At 41.8% G+C, this 21,530-nt stretch overlaps 1 protein-coding gene across 1 annotated transcript in view; it reads left to right on the top strand.

The window, feature by feature from the left end:
* Nucleotides 1-16,049, top strand: part of FBN2 (fibrillin 2) — a 294,085-nt gene extending 278,036 nt beyond the window's left edge. The window contains exons 60-65 of the mRNA XM_056124409.1: nt 472-588; nt 1,193-1,321; nt 3,350-3,469; nt 9,231-9,462; nt 11,011-11,185; nt 15,358-16,049. Coding sequence (XP_055980384.1) covers nt 472-588; nt 1,193-1,321; nt 3,350-3,469; nt 9,231-9,462; nt 11,011-11,185; nt 15,358-15,732 — 1,148 coding nt within the window. The 3' untranslated portion in view covers nt 15,733-16,049. The remainder of the gene's footprint in view (nt 1-471; nt 589-1,192; nt 1,322-3,349; nt 3,470-9,230; nt 9,463-11,010; nt 11,186-15,357) is intronic.
* Nucleotides 16,050-21,530: the final 5,481 nt, after the last annotated feature.

Genomic DNA, 21,530 nt, shown 5'->3' with positions numbered 1-21,530 from the left:
TTTCTTATTCTAAGAAAACTCTATTAGCCATCCTATTTGAATAGCAGAAAATATTCATATTGCATAAGTATGTGAAAAGAAACTGATTCCACATGACTATGGAAGTCTCTGCCAGCAAAAATCTAGGGAGAGAGGGGGGGGGGGAGAGAGAGAGAGAGAGAGAGAGAGAGAGAGAGAGAGAGAAAGGAAAGTGCCTGCCATAGAGACAGGCTGGGGGAGGGTAGAAGAGAAACCTGGGACATTGGTGGTGGGAAATGTGCACTGGTGAAAGGATGAGTTTTGGAGCACTGTATGATTGAAACCTAACCTTGTATAGCTTCATAAATCTGTATCTCATGGTGATTCTATTTTTTAAAAAAGGACAAAAAAAATCTTGGCAGAATACTCCAATAGGACTTGTATCCACACTGTGGTCCTGAGACAAGGTGCATGCCTGAAAACTGATCTGTGATGGTTTCTTTTTCCCCAAAGATCTTGATGAATGTCAGACCAAGCAACACAATTGCCAGTTCCTCTGTGTCAACACCCTTGGAGGATTTACCTGTAAATGTCCACCTGGCTTCACACAGCATCACACTGCTTGTATTGGTAAGCCAAAATCAAAGTGGGAAATTCACAAATTTTGGGTAGATGCATAAAAAAATTGTTCTTCAAATAGTACAAGAGTATCAGAACTTCTGTGTAAGACCCAACCGTATGGTTAGTAATCTAACATGTTTCTGCAATAGCATAGTTATTTTTTTTCTATGCTGAGGAAAAATATTCAGAGGGAAAAGTGCCAATATAATCCAAACACTTATACAATGGACTTATTTCAAGCATTGCCTTTAAATATAACCATGTGTGTTCAGATAAAATATGATTAAAGGCTCACTGAAATTTAGAACATGCAAATGAACATGCTGAGGTTTTTTATGTTACAAACACACATATGTTATGAGACTTTCAGTCTCCATTATCTAAAGTCATGTCCTCAGTCAACCCAAAATATTCTCTAAAATATCTTGAAATAATCTCTTTCTTACCACTTTTCCCTTTAATGGGACAGTGAATCCTCAAACATGTTTCCCTAAGATCCTCTTTTTTACACCATGAAATTTAGGTTTTTATACTCCCCTTTTACTTCATGTAGTGAAATTTCAGTCATGTAATAGCTGGGAAATGTGATCCTCTCCTTTTTCATCTCTGCTAGACAACAATGAATGTGGTTCTCAGCCTTCACTCTGTGGAGCCAAGGGAATCTGTCAGAACACTCCTGGAAGTTTCAGCTGTGAATGTCAGAGAGGGTTCTCTCTTGATGCCACTGGATTGAATTGTGAGGGTGAGTTTATTTGCTCAACATTCTGTAGTGACATACAATAGTTTCTTATCTTTTTTGGTGGGGTTGGGGTTCCCAAATAGTTCTTGAGGGCGACTTCCAGTGATATGCAAGCCAGGCTGGACATATCCATGTCCAACAATCTATCTCCTTGTCCCCCATAAACTCTTAGCTTTTTGATCAAAACACAAACACTGTCCTCCCATTGCTCATCGATTTACTCTAGCAGGCCCAGTAACATCTCCATTTTTGAGACTTGTTGTTACTGTGTTTGGCATATTGACTACGTCACGGGTAGCTTGCCAGGCTTTGCCATGCAGGCTAGATACTCTCAGTAGCTTGCCAGGCTCTCCGAGAGGGGCATAGGAATCGAATCCGCCTCTGCTGGGCTGGCTGTGCGCAAGGCAAACGCCCTACCGCTGTGCTATTGCTCTAGCTTTTTGATCATTAATGAGAAATTACGACTACTACCCAAAAGAGTATTTAACAGAATTCACATCAGAAAATTATTTCATGTTTGTAAACTTTTATATGTCATTTTGAGGGGGGAGAAGAAATTTCAATGTGATGAAACAGAAATTTTTGCGAATTACAAATTAGCTTTTAAAATAACAAAACTGCTTACATAATCATTGACTTGGAAAGAATTAAAACTGAAAAACTTTCTTAATTCGGTAGAGTAGTATATAAGCATAGCAGAAATACACACTAGGCTTATGCTCCACACTACCTGAGTATGTAAAGTGAAGTAAAAAAGCAGAAGTAATCATAGAGAATTAGATAAATTAACAGAGTGTGCACTAGGAAAAATGACAACTTTCCATTTTATGTGGTCTGAGAACTCCTATCTCCCGTTTTTATTACAATGGGAATTTCCTATAAAATCTCTCCTGCAATAGCTATTTCCTACAAAGTTCACAGGAACACTTAAATGGAAATCAAATAAGAATGTCCTTGTGGCCAATAAAATCTGTTGCTCATCAGTGCTCACCACTGCAAGTGCTCCTGCAAAAAAACAAATAGATTAGCTTTGGTAACTGCTACAAACCACCAAGCCAGGGAATTAAAAACTCTATATATCTCCTTTACATTTTTATGAACTATTTCTATTTTTATTGATTTGGAAGTCAGCCTTCTTTATTCTTAGAAAATATATGATCTTTAATTCTAAAAATAGATTCAAAGTTTTTAATAAGTTCTTTATAAGAATTATGCAATTGTATATGTATCTCATTTTCAGCCAAGAAAATTGTAATTTTAAAAATTCTTGGTATACTATTTCATATTTGAAGCCATTAAGACTTCGAAAGTACTCTGAATGTGCAGCTGTTTACCACGTGTGAGTCCAGCTTGTGACCATCCACATAAGATGCCATTTATTAGTTATCCATACACATTTATTGCACACACAGCAGACATGCCAATTTTATTTCTCTTTATGAGTAGTTTTTCAAAGCCTCAGTTGTCATTCCAAAATAGTATGCATGTATGAACAAAGAAATTATTCCATATGTGTATTAACACCATATTATGTCTAAAAATAACACCAAACTCTCAAAAATTGCATCTACTTAATATTGGACAGTGAAAATTTATTTCATGTAAAGTAATTTATATTTTTTAGGTATCTCTGAGTATTTGTGCTTCCCAAGACTTCATGTCAATCACTTTTGAATCAGCTAGAGTATTGCAAATGTATTTATACAGCCCACCAAGTAAATCACACCATGTGCAGTTAATGCATTCAAAATGCACAGTGCTTGTGGTTGTTATGGTTGATTTGCAAAAATTAAAAGGCTATTTGGAGAATGGACATGGCCTGGTTAGGTGGACAACTGAGAGTGAGGTGCAAAGAATTATCCTTTGTACCACCCCTCATTAATAACCATGTGTCTTGGACACATCACAGCCCTTCCATGGGCCTTGCTTGTCTGTGTTTCCCTAATTATATTTTCCCATCATATGGTAAAATTACATGTGAGTCCAGCAGGGGATGGAGGCATAAAGCTCTTATTGGTGCTATCTCTGCAGATGTGGATGAATGTGATGGGAACCATAGGTGCCAGCATGGCTGCCAGAACATCTTGGGAGGCTACAGATGTGGCTGCCCTCAGGGCTATGTGCAGCATTACCAGTGGAATCAGTGTGTTGGTGAGTTCCTGTTCATTCTACTGTCTGCTTTGCTTCCCTTCCAGTATTTTCAAGTCAACCAGAAATCAGAGTGGAGAGGGGGATCTTGGTGAAGACTTTGAAACCTAGTAGATAAATAAACAGAGTCTAAGATGGGTACAAGAGGGTCTTCACACTAGTCTGTACACTTGTGTATGTTTGAAATTCCTCTAATAGAAAAACTATTATAAGTCCCTAAAATGGTAACTAACACTTTCATATTTCTAATTTTCAGCAGACTAGGTGTACGTTTCTGAAGTTAATGCTAAGAGTATAATCTTCATTTGCTAAATGTCACTAGCTTTCTGTCGGTAATTTAGTGTTTTTAGACTTGGAGTAGAGAAGGAATACAGCCATACCCCTCATTGAAATTTAATGAGTTAAAAGCTATTCCAGTCATTACAGTGAGGGTAGGACCATCAATCTGTGTTCCCCAGTTTCAGAGCTAAAACCAGGAGATTAAGTGTTGTCGGGTAGAGGTAGGACCTGGTTGTAGCCAGTTCTGTTCCCAATTTCTAGCCAGAAGTGTTTTCAAATTAGAATACATGGACATGCAGCCCCATTCTAGCAGTGATAAGAATGATAGAAAGTCGCTTTATTTGTGAGTGTTACTAGTGGTTTACCTATCTTGTTTATTTTCTCAAAGATCCAGCTCTTGGTTTCATTGATCTTTCGGATTGCTTATTGGGTTTCCATGTTGTTGATTTCTGCTCTAAGTATTATGATCTCTTTCTTTCTGCCTTGTTTGGGCTACTTTTGTTGGTCCTTTTCTAAGATCTTGAGCTGTGAAGTCAAGTTGTTTATGTGAGCCCTTTCTTCCTTCCTGAGAAATGCTTGCAGAGCTATAAATTTTCCCCTTAACTCAGCTTTGGCTGCTTCCCACTGGTACTGGTAGCTCGTGTCTTAATTCTCATTTGTTTCCAGGTATCTTTTGATTTTGCCCTTGACTTCCTTCCTGACCCACTCATTGTTCAACATTGAGTTGTTTAATTTCCAGGTGTTTGATTTGGTTTTCCATGTCTGTGTGTGATTCACTTCTATCTTTAGTGCATCATGTTCTGAAAAGATTGTTGATACTATTTCTATCTTCCTGATTCTGTTGAGGTATGTTTTGTGGCCTAGCACCTGGTCTATTTTGGAAAATGTTCCTTGTGCACTGGAGAAGAATGTGTATTCTTTCTTTTGTAGTGTAAAGCCCTGTAGAGGTCTATAAGTTCCCTCTCTTCTATTTGTTCCTTCGAAGCGAATGTTTCATTGCTGAGTTTTGTTCTTGTTGATCTATCCACAGGTGATAAGGCGATGTTGAAGTCTCTGGCTACTATTGTGTTGCTACCAATATCCTCCTTAAAATCTCTTAGCAGTTGTTTTAAATATTTAGCCATTCCCTCATTAGGTGTGTATGCATTTAAGAGTGTGATTTCTTGCTGTTGTAGGTATCCCTTAGTAAATAGAAAATGGCCTTCGATGTCCCTTCTAATCTTTTTCGATCTTAAATTTATGTTGTCGGATACTAGTATGGCCACCCCAGCTTTTTTGAGGGAACTGTGTGCTTGCAGAATTGTTTTCCACCCTTTAACTTTGAATCTTTGTTTGCTCTGACTGTTGAGATGAGTTTCTTGTAGGCATCAGAATGTTGGGTCCTGTCTCCGAAAACGTTTTGCCACTTTGTGTCTCTTAATTGGTGAATTTAGACCATTGATGTTCAGAGAGATTATTGTTATGGGATTTTGTGTCATCTTTCTGTAAGAATTTGTTGTGCTTGTAGGGGATGTCTTGTCTTATAGTAGCCCCTTTAGCCTTTCTTTTAGGTTTGGTTGTGAGTGTATGAAGTTCCTGAGCTGCTGTTTTTCCAGAAAATAGTGTACCGTTCCATCAAGTTTGAGTGAGAGTTTAGCTGGATAAAGTATTCTTGGTGAAGCGTTCATTTCAGTGAGTTTTTTTTTACGATATCCCACCATTGCCTTCAGGCTTGGAGGGTTTCCCCTGATAGGTCTACTGTGAATCTGAGAGGTGCTCCTTTGTATGTGATTTCCTTCTTTGACCTTGCTGCTCGCAGTATTGTGTCTCTATCCGAGGCATCCATGATTTTAACTGCGATATGTCTTGGAGTGTTTTTGTTAGGGTCTCTTTTAGCTGGCACCCTTCGGTCTCCTTAAATCTAAATGACTGCATTGTCCAGCTCTGGGAACTTTTCAGCAATGATTTGTTTAACCGTGGCTTTTTCATTGGGATTGTTTCACTGAGCTTCTGGTACTCCAATTATTCTAATGTTGTTCCTCTTAGAATCATCTCCTAGGACCCTGATTTGCTCTAGAGGTCTCTTGCCATTGTTTGCTGTTGCTGTAGGCTTGGTGCAGCTGATCTTCCAGCTCACTGATTTTGTCTTCAGCTGTGGCCATTCTACTGTTGAGAGCACAGACTGAGTTTTTTATTTCATCTATGGAATCTTTTATTTGTGACATTTCTGTGCGTAGCTTTCCAATTTCTGCTCTTATTTCTTCCCGTAATTTCTCAATTGTTTTTCTCATGTCCTCATTTAGTTTACTGGATATCTGTCTCGCTGTTTAATTGAGTTCATTGAACATCTTCATTACTTCATATCTGAATTCTGTCTCAGAGAGGTCCCTTAGGTGAGTAGCACCTACTGAGGCTTCTGGTCTCTTTTCATCATCCTCCCCTCATGGTGGGGATTTGCATTGTTTTTTCATGTTGGTGTAAAGGTATGGAGACTGAGATATTACACAAGATTTCTGAGTATGAGTAAACTACCAGTGGTCATGTTTGCATCCCCCAGCCCAAAATTAGGCCACACCCACTTACACAGAGGCCATGCCCACTTCTGAAGAGCCCGCATCCTCTTCTGGTACCTGGTGGGGGGGCGGTACAACCTGCAGGTGGAAGAAGCCCAGGCACAGCCTTGCAGACAAACATGAAGAGGTTCAGGGATGGTGAGCATCTCAGGGTCCTAGAGGTCACCTGGGGCGCATACACAGAGAAAGCCAAGTCGCGGGTTCGAGCCCTGACTGACCTGGGGGAGGAAGAAGACCCGGCACAGCCTTGCAGACAAATAGGAAGAGGCTCAGGGATGGTGAGTGTCCCAGAATCCCAGAGGACGCCTGACTGATCTTCAAATGAAATTTCTGAGTGATAGTTTGGTGAAATTGAGAAGAAAATCAAAATCAAATTTCAAATAAGTGTGCTGATCTTGGAAAAATATGCTCTGGCCTTTTCAAAGGCCCAAAATAAGTGTCCCACCACAAATGCACACACAGATTGGGGATACCATCACAAATGCACACACAAAGGTCGGGAGGATGGGGAAGCAGTAATTGCACAGGCAAGTCATGAAAAAGAAATTGAGAGAGTAAAGTGTTACACAGACTGATCCTTCTTGCCTAGTGAATGATCGAAACAGAGTCAGTGCATCTGATAAGAAATATTGAATCATAAACTTGCAATGTCACTAATACTGCTGCCAATTAAAGAAAAATGATGGTTCTTTGTATAACTACTTTTTTTAAAAAAAACTTCTAATTTAAATGAACACTTAAGTAAATTTCAAACCCCAAAATAAAATAAGTGTGCTGGAGAGAACACAGCAGGTAAGGCGCGCCATATGCACCCCTAAGCTTCACCAGGAGTAATCCCTGAGCACAGAACCAGGAGTAACTCCTGAGTTTTGCTGGGTATGACCACACCCCCACTCCAAAAAAAAGATTTCAAACCAGTTAACACAAAAACTTTCACACTCTGCTACAGAGAGTCCACAGATATAGGTAACATACTCAAGTATTTGTAAGCAATAGACCATCTGAATTAAAAATGAGTAGTATTAACATTTGTGGATTAAGAAAAATTATGTCACAATATAAGATGCATTATCCGTTGAGTATTAGTAACTTTTATAGCCTTTCAAAATAAATAAGACAGACCTAAGTGGGATTTGAGTCAGCCCAGAGTATATCTCAGGCAAGAACCTATTTTAAAACTGAGAGTATCCAAATCTATAAAGTTATACTAGGATGTATGTTTATAACATTTAAATATAAAGTATACTATGGTGCTTCCGAAGTAATATATAATTTAAGATTCTTTTGAGTGGAGTGTTTAAAAACAATTTATTCATTTGATTGGTTTTGCCTGCTTATTTATCACTCAACACAATGTCTAATACTATATACAAGCAGGATCATTTTGTTCAATTATAATCTAATTTACATTCACTTTTAGGATAGATACTCTGCATGTGAATGTCATATTTAATTATAAAACAATATGAACGTTAGGGGCAGAAATTTCAAAGTCTTCCGTTCATAAAATAAAACAGAAATTAAGAATTTGCTGCATGCAGGGCCAGAGAGATAGTACAACAGATCTGGCATTTGCCTTACAGGAGATCAACTAGATTCATCCCCAGCTCTTCAGGAGTGGTCCCAGAGTGCAGAGCCAGGTGTGGCCGTAAGGCCCTAAAACAAAAACAAGTTCAAAATTTGCTGCTAGAACTTGGTTTTCTTAAAAATAAAATGTAAAGATTTGTGAACACTCTCCCCGCCCCCTTGTGAAATGAAGACTAAAAATTTGTATCCCTCTGCTAATTGTGGCAGATTTCATATCCAGTGAATTCCATATCTATAATCAGAAATCTGATTTGGGGCTCTGCCTTAATTCTGAAGCTAGAATCATGGTTCAGACATGTGTCTAAGCATAATTGCCCTTTCAGTAACCCTTGTTCCCTAGTTTGTGAAGTTTAATTTCTGAGCCTCTTCCCAGAGCCTCTATCTGCTTGTCAGTCTCAAAGGCCCCAGGGGGCTGGGGGGAGGGGGCTGCAGCTGGCCCTGCCTTCTCCATGAAATGCACGCTGCGCTCCTGCATGGGGTCATGGGCATTTGATAAAGTTCCATGGGGCAGATACGGTTCATGCTCAGGGTGGAATTCGGATTATGATGAATCCCAGGAGCTGATCCACATGCCAAAAAAGCAACTGGACAGTGAAAGCAAAGTTGTAATCTCCACAGCTAAAGGCCTAAAGGCATGATCTAGTTTCGAAGTTGTAAAAACTGCAGGCACAGCCTAGCACTGAGGGTGTTACTTACGTTCTCCTGCACTCTCTCAGGTTCTTTATAGGCCAGTCATGAAGAGGATAAAGCAGTGTATCACCCCACTAGAAGAAATCCTACACCCATTGCAGTCATTCTCTGTTTCTCCCTCCTCACAGTCCCTAGCAACCAGCAGTCTGCTTTCTATCTCTGAGAACTTTGTCCGAGGTATAGATATTTTTGAAATAGAACTCTGTGAAAAGAATAGAGGACTTATTCTCTAGGTAGACTGCAAATCCTTGTCCTAAGGGGACTGCCAGTGAATTCAGAAACAAAAGGAATAGGGGAAAAAAGAGAGGTCTGATTTGTTTAAAAGGCATAATTTAGGGAGATTTGTTGTGGGTTTATTTTTTCTTTCATTTGTTGTGGGTTTTTTTTCTTTTATTTCATAGGCTTTGCAAGTCAGCCAACAAGGGTAAACATTTTAAAAATATGATTCTAGAGTTATTTTCCTATAAGCATTTTCCCATAAAAGTACCACTTTGAGACTTAGGCTCCTCTAATGGGGCCCCCCTCACATGTGTGAGCTTGTGTGTGTGTGTGTGTGTGTGTGTGTGCGTGCGCGCGTGCACGCGTCCTTGCATGCGCGCACATATCTTTTTCTAGATTCTGTGGTTTACAATACCATTGCCTCCTTGTGCTGGCAGATGAGAATGAATGCTCCAACCCCAATGCCTGCGGCTCTGCCTCCTGCTACAATACCCTGGGCAGCTACAAGTGCGCTTGCCCCTCAGGCTTCTCCTTCGACCAGTTCTCCAGTGCCTGCCACGATGTGAACGAGTGCTCATCCTCCAAGAATCCGTGCAATTACGGCTGCTCCAACACAGAAGGGGGTTACCTCTGTGGCTGCCCTCCAGGCTACTACAGAGTGGGCCAGGGGTAAGGCTCCACCCCTCTCATCCCCCCACCCCCTGTCTCCCTGTCATTCCTCCCCTTCCCGAATTTAAGCTGCTGGCCCCTGGCACCAGGAGCACCCCCCACTCCCTGTGTTCAAAACCTGAGCATGGATGAGAGTACTTAGAGATGTGGGATGTAGAACCCAGTTGACACCTCCATCAGGCACTTCCTATAGCATCACCTATCATGGTGATCAGAGGCTTGAACTTGCACACATATTGCTCTCTCGAGTGGCCTGAGTTGATTCCATCAGCGCCTCGAGGCCGTTGAAAAATGAATATTAAAGCTGCAGGTCAAAGGACTGGAGAAATCACTCAAGTGCTTGAACAACATGTTTAACCTGTCCAGCAGCCTGGAGTTCACCTCCTGGTACCACCACCATTGGCAGCATCATTGTGAGTGGCCCCTATAAAAAATCACAGCTCCTATGCTGGCATAGATGCCTGGGGTGCAAGGTACAAGTGCATACAGTTACACCTCTGATGTTTGTATGAATTTTGGCAGAGTGAGTCCAGTATGTTCCAAGGAAGGAGTCTGCCCTGCACCTTCTTACTCATCATGCTCCATTGATCTGATACCATCTCCCCAAGATGGGTTGGGTCCCACCAGCTGAGGGCAGGGGCTCAGACCCATTTGCTGTGTCCTGCCACCTGGATCCTGCCAGCAGGGTAGCTGGCACCTGACCACAGCAGACAGGATCAGGGAGTCCCATGTATTCAACCTGGGAACATAATAATACTAAAAGAAAAACTCGTCCAGACCAGGTTTACTTGAGCCAGCCATGGACTCTGTAATAAGCTGCAGTAAGCTTTCAAAAATCTCACTATGAAAGCAGAGAGGGCCTTGTCATGAGCAGCAAACACAGGCTTCGGGCTAATGGGGCTATGGAACTTCCCTCACCTTTTCTCCGGAAATTTGTCTTTGTTTTTACAAACTTATTCATTACACTTCTCACTAAGTTCATTTAGCATTGAAAGGGGGCTGGAGTGATAGCACAGAGGGTAGGGTGTTTGTCTTGCATGTGACCAACCTAGGTTCGATTACCAACATCCCATATTGTCCCCTGAGCACCACCAGGAATAATTCCTGAGTGCATGAGCCAGGAGTAATGCCTATGCATTGGGGGCTGGCATTCCATATGGTCCCTCGAGCACTGCCAGGAGTAATTCCTTAGTACAGAGCCAGGAGTAACCCCTGAGCATTGCTGGGTGTGACCCCCCCAAAAAATGCCTATGCATTGCCAGGTGTGACCCAAAAAGCAAAATAACAAACAAACAAACCTCACTAGATCTAGCCAAAAAACATTGAGCATTGAAAATTAGGGTTCTCTGGGGCTCACCCAGAAGAACTTTACTATTCAAAATTGGGTAAAATCTGATTTTATATATAGAAGGTAAAAGTTAACAATCTTTTTTTTTTTCAAATATGTATGAGCTTTCAGGTTGCATTGTCGTTTTCTTACTTCTGTGGAAAACCATAGTCATGGGTAGTGACACTGACTAACCCCACCTTGCTTCTCATTGCAAACAGCCACTGTGTCTCAGGCATGGGATTTAACAAAGGGCAGTACCTGCCGCCGCTGGACACAGAGGTCGACGAGGAAAATGCTCTGTCCCCAGAAGCGTGCTACGAGTGCAAGATCAATGGCTACACTAAGAAAGACAGCAGGCAGAAGAGAAGTGTCCAGACCCCCGAGCCCTCTGCTGTGAGTGACCACCCTCCTTTTGTCACAGTTTTAGCCTCATGGAGTCTCAGGTGTCAAATAATAAACCTTTGTATAGTTTTCTGGCTCAGTGAAGTAAAAGCTTCTCTTGAAGTTCATTCACTGAACTAATGTTCACAGATATGGTAAAGACAGGTAAATTAGAGTGAACTCCCTCAAAACCCAAGGACTAGAGGAAAAGACATTAAGATTCAACATTTTGATTTGTTTCCACCTTGAATTTTTCAAAAAGGCAGTAAGATGTCTATCAAGGCAATGATTTTTTTTTAATTTTTTATTTATTGAATCACCATGAGAACAGTCACAAAGCCTTTCAATTTTAAGTCTCAGTTGGTCATACAATGATCAAACAACCATCCCTTCACCAGTGCACTTTTTTCACCACCAAGAACCCCAGTATACCCCCTCCCACCCCTCCCCCTGCCTGTGCAGCAGATTTCCAGTTTACTCTCTCTCTACATTTATCACATTCAATATTACAACAAAAGACCCACCATTGCCCCAACAATCAGACCTTCCAAAAAGACATCATTAGATAATTTGTTTTCTATTGCTGATTATGAAGAACATATGATATTGCACGGCCACTATTGTGGCCATGCGATTTTGGATATCTGATATTCTAGTAATAAGTCTGGAGGGATTACTGCCAAAAGCCACCAGTTTCTGAGATTGGTTTGTGTGCCTCTGGGATCATGGTCGTTCAGGAGCCAGAAGAGGTGTTTGTGGGTGGCAACTCGGGGCCTTGTCAGGGCGGGGAGCAGAGAGCAGGGCTGATTCCACCCCCCATCCCATGAGACCCCACAAAGGCAATGATTATTTTGAAATAGTTCCAGAAGCAAAGCTATTTTGTTTGTTTTGTTTATGCAATGCCAGAAGTCAGACCCAGGACTTCACACATGCGGGACTTGTGCTCCATGACTGAGTCACATCCCAAAGACCCAAAATGCAAAATTATTTTGAATTTGTCCAATTTAGGTTTCATTAGACTGATGTTAATTTTCAGTAGATAACCCAACTTAGTCTGACATTCATGTCACTTATAAAAAGGGATCCCTCCCATAAAAATGCTCTCTAATGACCAGATTCTGTACGGAACTGGAGGCCTGCCCTTGGCATTCCTTCTCAGACTGGACAGTGAGCACAGAGGTTTTTGGTGTGGGCTGCAACCTGCCAGGGCTGGACCTTGTTCCTGGTCCTTTTAGCTTACAGACCTTTCCATAGACCTTTCCCTTTTAGCTTACAGACCTGCTTCACCTCTTCCTTTTTTCCTTTTTTTTTGAAGAAATTTTATTTTAGTTTTATAAAGTTGTTCACAATAATTTATTACATTTAATGTTGCAATCCCACCACGATATTTCGAATTTTTCCACACTCCAAAGCCAGGCCCCAAGCAGGACCTAAATAATTTCTTTTGTATTGCTTGTTATGAATAATCTGCTAAAAATGACCCCAAAAAATTTCCTTAGAGGAAAGTGTGTGAATATTATTGTATTTCACCATGGAGTCATTAGACCCTTGTATAAGAGACTACAAATGTTGTTACAGGTAGAGCCTTGTGTGCTAATTTACATATATGTGTATATACATACACTTTTTAAAAAAATCAAGATTGGTTGCCTTCTACTTTACACCTCATCAAATGTGCTGTGCTACTCCAGCATTTCTAAAATTTTAAATAGGTGATACAGCTGGAGTTAATTTTGGGTGTTTAAAGGCATCTCTGCACTTTGTTGCTCTTTTCTGAGATTTATTTTTGAGTCTCTGGATCATGGCCATTAATGAGCTTATATGGCACCAGAGGCAATTTGTGGGCATGACTCCCAGGCTTCCGGAAGAACAGATAGTTGGGAGGAGGTCTCTCATTCCCGACTCAGTGTGAACCTAAAGATTCCAGTCACAAAACCCGTATATCTGAGTTTTTCAGCAGAGTCGCTCATGGATGAGGCTCATCTGAGCCAGTGGCGATTGCTTCACCTCTTTCTGCCTCTGTTTCTACACCTGTGAAAATTGGAACAACAAAAAAAATCTACCTCTGCAGAGATCGACAGGAGCATTCCTGGAGCAGGGCATGGCATGTCCGTCACACACAGTCAGTGCATGTCACTAGATCACATCTGCTGTCTAGAGATGTACCCACGGCCCAGTCAGCAGCTGACTTGCTGTGTGAATTGGACAGCTGGCTTTGGTTTCCTGGGCCTCAAAAACTTTTCCTCTAATAAAAGAGACCTCACTAGCCAAAAAAAGTTTCTTGTTCTCTTTTTCTTTTTGAGTATCAGTAGGCCAGTGTTCCATTTGCTTTGGACAGACAGATGCTTACATGTGAGAGTTGAGGCTTCCATTCTAGACTGCCAACCCTGAATGTCTGCTTATAGCCCACCTTCCCATCGTGGCACTTAACTTGCTGCTATCTGAACACCCAAGCACACTTCTGAGCTACCATGGCCTGATATTTAGCAGGTGCCCACGCAAAGTCTCTCCCTCTTGCCTTTCTTAACTGAAGGAGCATTCTTTTCCTTTCAGTTAAGTATTAGGACATCATGATTTAAATCACCACAGTTGAGTTTCAGGAGTCCAGGGCCCCAACACAAATCTCACCACCAGTGTCACCTTTTCTCCACCAGTGCCACAGGATCCCTCCACCCACCCCTAGCCTCCCATCCCTCTGACCGAGAGACGCTGATTTTCTGTGAGCATTTCAGAAATCCCTGCAGGCATTACTCAAAACTGATTCAAACAAGAGCCCCTGGACTCACAGCATTTAGGGCTCTAAGAAACAGCCTCAATCCACCATCTGTGGCCACAGAGAAAGGCTGGAGGGTGGGAGGGAAAGAAGACATTGGTGGAGGGAAGTAGACTCTTGGTAAAAGGATACTGGCAATGGACCACTGTATGCCTGAAGCCCAATCATGAGTGACTTTGTAGCTTTGTAATTCAGAGTGATTCAATAAATAAATAAAGTCATGCCCACAGTTTCGGGGTAAAAATTCCTCTGGGGACAATCCCTGCAGTCAGACCACATCTGCACTTCTCATTTTGACGTCAGCAAAAAAAAAAAAAAAAGATTATCGTCATTTCCAGGCTGGAGCAATAGCACAGCAGGTAGGGCATTTTGCCTTGCACACGGCCAACACAGCCAACCCAAGTTCGATTTCTCCGCCCCCTCAGAGAGCCCAGCAAGCTACTGAGATTATCTCACCCGCATGGCAAAGCCTGGCAAGCTCCCCATGACATATTCGATATGCCAAACACAGTAACAAGTCTCACAATGTTACTGGGCCCGCTCAAGCAAATTGATGAACAATGGGAGGACAGTGACAGTGACAGTGATGGTCATTTCCTAAATTTTATTTAACATTATAAGTATTATCTGTCACTAATAGTGCATTTGTTATTACTAACATAATTATTATATAGCATAAATATTATATATAGTGAAATGACTTAGAGTATATTAAATATTTATATTAATTACATAATACTATGTTTATTATAATAATCATTAAGGATAATATTTCATATGCTCATCAGAAATACTCAAAATGGAGAATATTCTCTTTGGGCTCAGTCTGTAATTTTTTTCCCTTTGGTTCTTTTTGGCCACACCTTGAGGTACTCAGGAGCTATTCCTGCTCTGTTTCCCAGGGATCACTCCAGCATGCTTCAGGGAACCAGGTGGTGCAGGGAATTGAACCCAGGCCTCCTGCAAAGCATGCACTCCAGTCCAATGAGCCATCCCTGCTCCCTCAGCGGGTAGCTTGAATGATCTTGCTAAGGTCTAGTAAAATGGGCTGGAGCAATAGTACAGTGGGTAGGACGTTTGCCTTGCACCTGGCCAACTGGGTTTGATTCCCAGCATCCCATATGGTCCCTTGAGCACTGCTAGGAGTCTCCTGAGTGCAAAGCCAGGAGTAACCCCTTTGCATTGCTGGGTGTGACCCAAAAGGCAAAAAAAAAAAAAAAAAAAAAAAAAAAGGTCTAGTAAAGTTCGTTGTGGAGACAGCCAGTGCCATGCCCTAACCCTGACCTTGCTCCCAGCTAATTGCTAGTTGCCATTGCCTCCCCCACGAGGCTCCCTGGAGGGAGAGTAAAGAAATGGGGAGTCTCAGCTTGTCCATTGGAGCTCTTCCTTCATGTTTTCCTGCTTTCTCTAGGGTGAAGAGGTGAGCCTGGAGAGCGTGGACATGGACAGCCCCGTGCAGATAAAGTTCAACCTCTCTGGCTTTGGCTCCAAGGAGCACATCCTGGAACTCATGCCCGCCATCGAGCCCCTCAACAACCACATCCGGTACGTCATCTCCCAAGGGAATGATGACGGCTTCTTTCGAATCCACCAGCGGCAGGGCCTCAGCTACCTGCACACAGCCAAGAGGAAGCTGGTGCCTGGCACCTACACACTGGAAATCACGAGCGTCCCTCTCTACAAGAAGAAGGAGCTCAAGAAACTGGAAGATAGCAACGAGGATGACTACCTCCTGGGGGAGCTTGGGGAGGCTCTCAGGATGAGGCTGCAGATTCAGCTCTACTAACACCCCAGCCTTAGTTCCAAGGCTCGGCTCCCTGCACAGTGGCCTTCAGAGAGAAGCCTGGGGGAAATCAATGACTAACTTTAAGGGGGAAAATGAAGAGGACTTTTGTTCTTCCCTCCCTGTCTCAGACTTCAAAACTTTGATTCTCACAGGAAAAGATAATCTAGACTTGCGTGCGACCAATGATTTATTTGAGTACAAAGGCAACCATGGTTACTGTAATTTTTATATCATTTCACCTTAAAATGTATTTTTTGAAAACTTAAGTGTTCAAAAGATCAGCATATGGCACTAAATGCACAAAAAAAAAAATGTGAGCTTTTTTTTTATTTCCCTGTTAGCAGTCTGTCACACTTTGGGTATTTTGCTATAGTTGCTAATTAAAAAAAAATATAGATGTTTATTTATTTTGAATGCAGTAATATATGGATAAATGAACAAGCTATGTAAGCAAAAAGGGAAACTCACTTGTTTTTCTTTAGATTTATAAATTTGAGCTATTTCTTATAGAGGTGCTTTTAAAAAAAATTCTATAGATTCAAGAGATGTTTCCTTTGGTTTTTCTGCCAGTTATCCAACTGGTACCCATCCGATTATTTTAAGGAGAGCCTCACTGAGCTCAAAGGTTACCAATAACTTAAAGGACGGGGCTGCTGTTAGATCCTGTCTGCGGGAGATCAGAGCCAAAGCAGCTCTCGTTGAGGCTCCGCCAGACACACCAGGCAATGGAAGATGAAACACAACCACAACCACTGTAGCAAAATACCTTGACTGCTTGTGAGACCAGTAGCATTGCAGGCCAAACCGTACTGTATTTCCTTCTCATAACCTCAAGGAACCACACGTGCTACCCCAAACACCTCATTCTTACCCTGGGTGTGCTGCGGACCTGGGGTACCGTCGGCAGCTGAAGAACGGCCTGCCCTGAGCTGTTCTGTCCCGTTTGGTGCTGTCCTCTATTAATGGTGCATTTATTATGCTCAAACTATTTCAGGATTGCCATATGTGCAAACAAATCATGCAGTACAGCCAAGGAGTATATGTTGTTGTTGTTTTTATTGCATTTTTTTAGAAATTTCAATTAATACTGTAGTTATACACCATATGCCTCATTTTATCATAGCCTATTGTGTATGAGAGATGTTTGTACAATGAATTGATGTTTAGTTTGCCTAAGTCATTTTTTTTAAAAAAAAAAAGAAAAAGAAAAAAAAAGCTCTCTGCCAGGATGTGCTAATGAAAGAATGTCTCTGCGTTCTTCATGCCCCAGGAACCTGTCCGTGAACCAGTGACCAAACCTCCCATGTGAAATGGCCAAAGCACACACAGGCTCCGGGCTGTTCCTCTCAACACCTGTGCTGACCAAAGTTTAGTATCCAATTATTATCCAGTTTGAGGGGTTTTGTCTTTTTTTTTTAATAACAAAGTAAAGGAGGGGGAAAACTGTAAATTTGTAATCAAGTGTTTATGAGGAAAAACTTAAGGGTTTTGGTTATGTTTTGTTTTTGTAGGTCTATGTATCAAATATGACACTTTTCTTGCAATAAAGCTTATTTTCGGGTAGTTCTGGCTGAGAGTTTTATAAGGCTCCCACCCCAGTTGTGTGGGGGGCCGGGGGGCACTTACTTCGGAGGTTCCTGTAGGTTCCTGGCTCAGAGGGGAGCTAGGAAAACCAGGGATTGTGGTCAATTCCACAACAGAAAGTAAATTGCCTTGTTGGAAGCACAGTTCCCATTTAAGTTTCATTAAGTAGAACACAAAAAAGGGTAATGAGCTGTGGGTTTTTACAGAAATTCTTCCTAGAGATCACAGAATAACTTTATCCCAAATTTTATAAAGTTCCAAATATAAAAGTATTAGAAAGAGAAATGCATGTCCATTGAAGACCAAATGTTTATGACTGTTCAAAAACATCTCAAGCCTCTGTGGAATTGGGACATTCTCTGAAGTCTTTAGTGTTTCCTGAGCCTACATTGTTTTGTTGCTTTTGTTGTTGTTGTCTTGGTGCCAGCGGTTACTCCTGGTTCTGGACTAAGGAATTACTCCAGCAGGTACCTGAGCCTGAACTTTTACAAAGCACAAAGCAGGCATAGCCCAGGCCAAGGAGCATCTTCCCCTCATCCCCAAATAACCCAAAGTTCCTCATCTCTGGCAACACTGCATGATTTCCTCAGTGAAGAAGTGACTAGAGATGACAAGTTAGTTATCCAGCATGCACTGTCTCACACTAAACAAAACAAGTACCAAATGTCCACAAGAGTCTTAGAAGTTAGTTTATCTGATATAAGGTTTAAGAACTTGTGGACTTAAGTTTTCCAGCCAAAGGATAGAACTGTAGCACTGTTGTCCTGTTGTTCATGGGTTTGCTCAAGCAGGCACCAGTGACGTCTCCATTTTTACCTGTCTGCTTGCTCCAGGAACACAAAGTAAGACTTGTTGTTACTGTTTTTGGCATATCGAATACACCACAGGGAGCTTGCCTGGCTCTGCCAAGTGGGCGGGATACTCTCAGTAGCTTTCTGGGCTCTCCTAGAGGGACAAGGAATTGAACCTGGGTTGGCTGTGTGCAAGGCCAACGTCCTACCCGCTGTGCTATTACTATAAAGAATAAGAAAACAAAGAAATACCGTGGCCGATCAGAACATTTCTCTACCTTGAATAAGAAAAGTTAGTCCTTTGGGTATTTTTTGAAACTTCACAGGGCTTCAATTCTACTTTGCTGAAATGGCTGGTATAGCATGAAACTTTAAAACAAAATCACCCAGAACTGTATTGAACTCCCAACTAGAATGCTCAGCATGGCCCTATTAATATCTTGCTTTAATCTACGTTTGAGGACATTTGAGAATCCAAACTTTTAGGAGCTTTATGTGATAAAGAGGAAAAATCTTCAAGGGGCTTTGCTTATTCACAAAAGAAAAGGAAACAACTTGTGTTAGAGCCTCCTTCCAGGAAGAGCTATCTCGGACACCTGCAGTGCCTTCCTGCCATACTCAGAGTCCTGACAGCCAGGAATCATTTGTGTTTCTCGGATAACGCCAATGGTTTTTGCTGTATCATCTTGCTATTCCAATTAACTGCCCTTTCAGAAATGACCTTCACAAAATAATAGAAATCCAGAGAAAAGTGTCATGGAAGCCCAGACTTCTGTGGAGTGGGTACATGCACCAGTAGTAATAATCATTTATTTGGTCTTCAATGGACATGAGTTTCTCTTTCCAATAGTGTTATATTTGGAACTTCATAAAATTTAGTTGGAGTAAACTAAATTGTACACACCTTTTATTGTGGCCTTGCCGGGCTCTCTAAGAGGGGCGGAGGAATCGAACTCGGGTTGGTCATGTTGGCTGCGTGCAAGGCAAACGCCCTACCACTGTGCTATTGCTCCAGCCCGAGAGTATCTCACCCGCACGACAGAGCCTGGCAAGCTCCCCGTGACATATTTGATATGCTAGACACAGTAACAACAAAGTCTCCAATGGAGATGTTACTGGGCCCGCTCAAGCAAATCGATGAACAACGGGAGGGCCTTTACCTTTACCTTTTACCTTATTGTGGCCATTAATTCCTTGTGGTTCCATTTATGTAAATTAAAAATAACTCAAGGTTCTGTACCAGAATTTTGTTCTTAAATTCAAGCATCTGCCCTTATTCCATTATCTGGGGATATCCAGTAGATATTTATATAATACGTTTTTTTCTGAATATGCTTCACTTTCATTTTTTCAAATATATTGCTTCCTCAATTCAAAGATGTTGAGGTGAAAGGTAACAAATACGAGGCAATATGACAGCGCAACTGCCAATTTGAGCCCTGTAAACTTTGAAAAAGTTTCACATCCTTGATGCCTCATAGGAAACCCATTAATATTTTGCATAAGGAACTGCCAACATTTGCCCTGTCTTTGACAAAATGGCAATTTCATAGAGTTTGATTTAATAGTTTGGAAATACTCGTGTTCCTCGGGATAGAAATCTGCAAATCTCTTCAAAAGACAATCGGTTCCATTCACTGCTTTCCATGCTGCTTGGCTCATTTATACTCCTAATTTACAATAACCCACATGAGAATGAATGCGTTTATTCAAACAACCATTTTCATTCATGCTGCAAAGTACTGGAAATAATCTACACATCTTTGTGTCCTTGATGGAGATTACTGGAAGTTGTTTAAAGACTAAGATATATCCTTTGCCTAAGGTCTACATAGAGCCCAGCATTTTAAATAGAGGTTAAAGGAGCCCCTGAAATCTTTCCTTTTTGAGAGAAAGAGAAAATGGAGACTCAGTAATACCCACATGAAGTTAGGGCCATACTGTGTGCATATTCGGTTAGCTTCAAATTCCTTTATTTCTGGAACATTGTTGCTCTCCAATACCAAGTCATGATGGTCTGACTTGATCAGAGTTACTTTATTTCTCACCTTAATTCTCCTTGAAACCCATTTTGATGTACAATGCAGTCAATTCCCAGAGTAACCCCAAACAGCTTGTTAAATTCTTCAGTATAATCCCAGAGGCAGTGAACGAGTAAAAGGAAGAGATTCCTGCACAATCTCCTTCAGTATACCTCTTTCCTAGGATGAAGTTTCCCTGCTGAGTGGCTAAGGATGAAGGGCAGTACCCTGTCAGCACTTATTGCCTGTCAGCTGCTCTTCATCTCCTCCAAGACAAGTTTCCCGGCAATGCCCTCCTGAACAGGGCCTGGGAACAATGGCCTCCTAATTGTTGGTAGCACCACCACCAGATAAATGGTCTCCAGGACATGACTCCTGCATCCTGAGTGACCTGTGCCTCTGCGGACTCTAGAAGCTGGTCATGAGTAGGTTAGGGTCTCGGCTCATCATTTACTGGAAATTGCAGGTCACAGGTCTGGAAGTCCCTGCCACACCACAGCCCAAGCCCTCCTGCCCTCCCAGCTCCTCCCACCCCAAGATGGGTGCAAACATGAAGGACCTTTGGGAATGGTTTAGGACGGTGGAATATCAGCGCTAGGAAAGCCTCTAGACACCTACTCACACGGCATGGTGAAACCGAGGCCCTGGATTGTAAGAGCTAATTGTATGGCCAATTTGTATTGAAGGAAAACAGAACCCTGGGCGCCTGGTTGGCTTCTGGCGCTGCTCATATTCCCACTTCATGGTAAGCCTATTTAAATCTCTCTTAAACCCAGAGGGGGTAGGCCAATTCTCATACTTTTGGCTGATACTGAATCCAAAAATGTTTTCCAAGCACAATTCAAGCACTTCGTTTTGTTTTGTCCACCCCACCCTCTGGGTAGCTGCTCCAACCTCCGAGAGTACAGAGATTGTGTGCACACAAAGCTGAGACTCTGCTGCCACAGGGTAGACCCCACCTAAGCTGGATTCTCAAAAATAGGAGAGAGCCCTAGTTCCAAAGGGTTAAACATTTTATTTAAACCAGACTTGTGAAAGTTTAGGAACACACACACACACACACACACACACACACACACACACACACACATTTGTTTTCCTGAGAATGCTTGAGAAAACACACTAGTGGCTTGTGTTGCTTAAATGTCATTTCCACCACCTCCCTTTCCTGTGAGCCTATAGAAGATATGACTAGATTAAGTTGGCTTACTTTTAAGCAGCCAAGAACCAACAGCTCACATTAGTCATCCCCGCCCAGTTAGGGCTGAAGATTAAATGTCAGGATGTAGTGTAGACATTTTCCACAGGAAAACATTTCACATGATTTTTAGAGCAAACCATGGGGAAAGTTAACATTAATAACCTTCCCAGTCAAGTACAGCTACATGTGCCAGTCCCACCA

This window comes from Sorex fumeus, unplaced genomic scaffold, assembly GCF_029834395.1.
Source record: "Sorex fumeus unplaced genomic scaffold, SorFum_2.1 ptg000051l, whole genome shotgun sequence".
NCBI lineage: Eukaryota > Metazoa > Chordata > Mammalia > Eulipotyphla > Soricidae > Sorex > Sorex fumeus.
The sequence above is the reverse complement of the archived record's forward strand: the minus strand, read 5'-3'. Positions and strand labels throughout refer to the sequence as shown.